Below are 5,000 nucleotides of genomic sequence, written 5' to 3' on the forward strand. Positions count from 1 at the left end.
ATTAACTCCCTCTGTACTGGTCTCTCTCACTACTGTAGATGTCTCTTTAACTCCCTCTGTACTGTAGATGTCTTCCACTCTCTCTTCCATCTGTCTGTAGTTATTGTTATTCAGTTTCTTCCCTCTTCACAAACCGTCTCAATCTTTGCTAACTGTTCCCCCCCCCAGCTATTTCCACTAACCCCTCTGATTGTTCCTGTGTGATTGCATTTGTCCTCTTGGGTGTGGGATACGTGTGTTTGCCGGCCTGTGTGTGTTTGCATGCATGCGTGCTGTGTGTGTGTGTGTGTGTGTGTGTGTGTGTGTGTGTGTGTGTGTGTGTGTGTGTGTGTGTGTGTGGCCGTGTGTGCGTCAGACTCTGAGCTCGGTGCAGAAGTTGGTGGACATTGAGCCGTCGCCCGTCAGTGCCATGAGAATGACCCTGGCACAGGTAGTCTCTAACCGCAACACGACCACAAACCGACCAAAGACGACCGCGACCACTGCATGCTCTTCAACCAAACAAGCATGAGGGCCGCTCCCAGTCCGGGGAACTCATGCTCTGTAACCATCACCCATCCTCCATCACCGCTGTGAATTCAAACCATGAAATAGTTAAAGGAGTAGTTTGGTATTTAGCATCGTAAGCCCTGTTGTAAGGTCATTTATGACTGGGACTGGGCACTCTTGAGATATGAGTGCTCACTGCTCATGTCACAGCTAAGTGCACAATGGATCTCTATGGGCATACTGTAGTACACGCCCATAGAGATCCATTGTGTACTACTTAGCTTCTTTAACAGGTGGTGCTGACCAGTTGGTTTCCACATTTAGTCGATGCCTGATTACCTATGAGCATTACAATGTTTTTTATGACTGCAGGCTTCTATACCAGCCCAACAGTACATCTGTGGATCAGTCATCTCACCCGATACTGAAATGTTGTTTTGCGACCGATACAGAATAGACCCATCTATGACCATGAAAATGGAGTGGACCACAGTTCAAACATGCCTTGTGGACATGCTAGCAGAAGAGTGTTGCTTCACCCCTTGCAGCGGTCACTGCAGTGCAACCATACGAATTATGACCGTTGTCTCAGTCAAAACTGTAACCACTAATGGTTCACTACAGCTCTGAGGTGCCCCCATACCCCCCAACCATACACCACAGCTATTGATAAAGCAAGACCGCTCACGGTCGCCAAACATCATGACCGTTGTCCATGAACATCTTTTATCCATTAGCATGATGTGTTACCATCAACCACAACCACGAAGGGTTACCAACCAGTGTTGTTGACCTGCTCTCTGTCTGGACCATGGATGTTACACTTGCTTTGCTACAGCACCAACACCAGTCCCTGTCCAGTCTGACTGGCTGCTAACCAGTCTTCTGCTTCCCCTCACCCCAAACCCAGTGCTCACGTTTAAATGCAATTAAGCTGCAAATCGACTGTATAATATACATAACTATTATAATATATCTTATAATAATATAACTATAATCTCACACACCCTATACTTAACACACATGCATGTGTCATATTTAATGACGAGGTTTTACATGCGGTAGGAACATAAACATTATAATACCCTCTCTAGAACACACCTTCATTATCAGATTATGAGGGGACTGTTTGACAATGCTAGCGGAACCGTTCCCAAAATACAGCTGGTTTAGAATCAGAGGGATTCAGTTGGCATGGTGTGGGAAAGTTAGGCTGGGGGGTGACAGGGAGGGTTTTTGGGGGGTGACAGGGAGGGTTTTGGGGGGTGACAAGGAGGGTTTTGGGGGGTGACAGGGAGGGTTTTGGGGGGACGACAGGGAGGGTTTTGGGGGGTGACGGGGAGGGTTTTGGGGGGTGACAAGGAGGGTTTTGGGCGGGGTGACAGTGAGGGTTTTGGGGGGGGGGTGACAGTGAGGTTTTGGCGTTGTGACAGTGAGGGTTTTGGGGGGGTGACAGGGAGGGTTTTGGGGTGTGACAGTGAGGGTTTTGGGGGGTGACAGTGAGGGTTTTGGGGGGGTTACAGGGAGGGTTTTGGGGGGGAAAGGGAGGGTTTTGGGGGGGTTACAGGGAGGGTTTTGGGGGGTGACAGGGAGGGTCTTGGGGGGACGACAGGGAGGGTTTTGGGGGGTGACGGGGAGGGTTTTGGGGGGTGACAAGGAGGGTTTTGGGCGGGGTGACAGTGAGGGTTTTGGGGGGGGGGTGACAGTGAGGTTTTGGCGTTGTGACAGTGAGGGTTTTGGGGGGGTGACAGGGAGGGTTTTGGGGTGTGACAGTGAGGGTTTTGGGGGGGTGACAGTGAGGGTTTTGGGGGGGTTACAGGGAGGGTTTTGGGGGGGGACAGGGAGGGTTTTGGGGAGTGACAGTGAGGGTTTTGGGGGGTGACAGTGAGTTTTTTTGGGTGGTGACAGTGAGGGTTTTGGGGGCTGACAGGGAGGGTTTTGGGGAGTGACAGTGAGGGTTTTGGGGGGTGACAGTGAGGGTTTTGGGGGGGGGGGGGTGACAGTGAGGGTTTTGGGGGGTGACAGTGAGGTTTTTTGGGGGGGTGACAGTGAGGGTTTTGGGGGGGGTGGGAGGAGGGTCTAGGGGGTTGGAAAGAGGTTTGGGAGGTGACAGTGAGCGTCTGGGTTCAGTCTGAATAGGTGTTCACAAGGGAGGGGCTCAGGAACAGACAAAAAGCCCAGGCTAGCGTGGCAGCGAACAGAAGAGCACAGGCTAATGATTTATGCTCTACTGAGAAGACAAGATATCCACACAAAGACATTCTCACACTCACTCACACACACACACACACAGACACGGTTCACATGTGGTTTTGATAACTCCTTCCCCCCTCTTCGTGCCAGGAAGATTATTTTGGGACGGCACACACACATTTTCTTCATTATGACAGAATGCATTCCTTCTCTCTTCTTCTCTCGTTATCTTAATTAGCAGCTGTTGCATATCACACCTTGTACTTGCATTGTTAACAGTGTTTTTTGTGCACCTGTGTGTGTGTGCACGTGTGTGTGTGTGTGTGTGTGTGTGTGTGTGTGTGTGTGTGTGTGTGTGTGTGTGTGTGTGTGTGTGTGTGTGTGTGTGTGTGTGTGTGTGTGTTGCAGAGCCGTCAGCTGGAGTCGGAGACTGGAACGACGGAGGAGCACAGTCTGAACAAGGAGGCCAGGAAGTGGGCGACCAGAGTGGCCAGAGAACACAAGAGTATCATCCACTACAAGAGAGTGAGTCTACAGCACACACACACACACACCCACACACAGAATGTTTCCCAGTGCTCTGCTCATCTGGAATGCTAACTTTTTATGGGGGGTGGGAAGTGCCACGTTTAGCAGGCATGTTGTGAGTGTGTGTGTGTGCGTGTGTGCGTGTGTGCGTCTATAGACGCACACACGCACACACACACACACACACACTCACACGCACACCTTATCCTTGCAAAGACATAGTTAGGGAATCAGCCAATCAGATCGCTGGGATTTGCATATATCTTTAGCAAAGATAAGGTGTGCGTGTGAGTGTGTGTGTGTGTGTGTGTGCGTGAGTGCGTCTATGTGGAACTTAGTGCAAAATTAGACGCACACACACACACACAGACGCACACACACGTTCATTCATTTGTTCGTTTACTCCAGTGTGTGGAATGTGCCACGTTTCGTTAATTGCGTTGAGCGTGTGTGTGTGTGCGTGTGTGTGTGTGTGTGTGTGCTAAGCTAGTTAGCAAGATGGCTGCGCGTGACGTACTAACGTAATCGGCCTCGCTGCGTGCGACGTCATCTGCCACGTTTCGTTAATTGCGTTGAGCGTGTGTGTGTGTGTGTGTGTGTGTGTGTGTGTGTGTGCTAAGCTAGTTAGCAAGATGGCTGCGCGTGACGTACTGACGTAATCGGCCGCGCTGCGTGCGACGTCATCTGCGTGCGTTCAAGCTGGACAAGCGGATTTCAACCAAGCCCCCAGGATTCGAAATCTAAAGTGAAGGCCTATTGAACCGCGGTGACTTTTGTACTTGCGCAGTTGAGCTTTTCTGTCCGACGCGCGTCCACGAAAAAGTTCACCTTTATGTGAAATGTAGACGCACGTTCCCGGCTCTCTCGGCTCTCCCCGCTTTGATTTAGCAATGAAAACCGGCTTGCATATTAACCTGTTTTTGTAAAATATATCCATTGGAGAAATTATTTTTTCATCCAGGCATCTTAGTTTTAACAGGTTAAATATAACTGAACATGTTTTGTTTGCTAGTAGATGGTATTCAATCCGTTCGCGATAACGTTATTGCAGCCAGGCTAAATTCCTCCAGGGAGCCAGTGACCGGCGAGTTGAAGAGCTTCACTCCCCGCCAGCAGGAGCTGTGGCCGCGGCTACCGCATCTCGGAAAACCCGCTGAGTTCCTGGCTGCTATTTCACACTCGCCCTTGATCAATCCCAATACCGATCCATGGTAACAATGAATCAATCGTTCAGATCAGATGGGCAGTGCTGCATGCATGTTACAACATCATTGTTAGCTTTATTAACATAACCATAGCCTACATTTATCTCTCTAATGTTATATTAGGCTATCCATCTTACACCAGTCGGCCATTCGATAGCTGGAAGCGGTCAACGCCAACGTTGACTGAAAACACCCAAACTCAGTGTATCGTTTCATCTTCATGCTACACATCAACTCCTTTCCATTGTATGTGAATAAATTACTGTTATTCTAAAAATATCCCATTTCTGTCCATTCCTGGAAAAGGCTAATAATTGCTGTCAAATGATCACTCCAGTTTATCACCGTATCCCACTACCATTTCAACTATGCACAAGAGGTTGTCTTGTGGTCATTTTCATTAAAAAATGATTAGCCTGATCAGTTTGTTGTATGAATTAAGCCCTTTTTGAGCGGTGTGCTTTGACTACTCTCCTTTTTTGTGGTCATTTTCATTAACACATTTGATTAAAACATCCGCACTGGCCTATGAACGGCTAAAGATTCCCCAGGCAGAGCTGGTTGATGCTGCTAGGGAAAGGGATG

At 49.1% G+C, this 5,000-nt stretch overlaps 1 protein-coding gene across 1 annotated transcript in view; it reads left to right on the forward strand.

Moving 5' to 3' along the window:
• fchsd2 (FCH and double SH3 domains 2) overlaps nucleotides 1-5,000 on the forward strand; it is a gene marked incomplete at its 3' end in the record, with an annotated part of 71,151 nt that overhangs the window by 49,987 nt on the left and 16,164 nt on the right. Inside the window, exons 11-12 of the mRNA XM_084448622.1 lie at nucleotides 356-430; nucleotides 3,091-3,207. Coding sequence (XP_084304748.1) covers nucleotides 356-430; nucleotides 3,091-3,207 — 192 coding nt within the window. The remainder of the gene's footprint in view (nucleotides 1-355; nucleotides 431-3,090; nucleotides 3,208-5,000) is intronic.

The sequence above is a fragment of the Borostomias antarcticus genome (assembly GCF_949987555.1).
Source record: "Borostomias antarcticus genome assembly, chromosome: 1".
NCBI lineage: Eukaryota > Metazoa > Chordata > Actinopteri > Stomiiformes > Stomiidae > Borostomias > Borostomias antarcticus.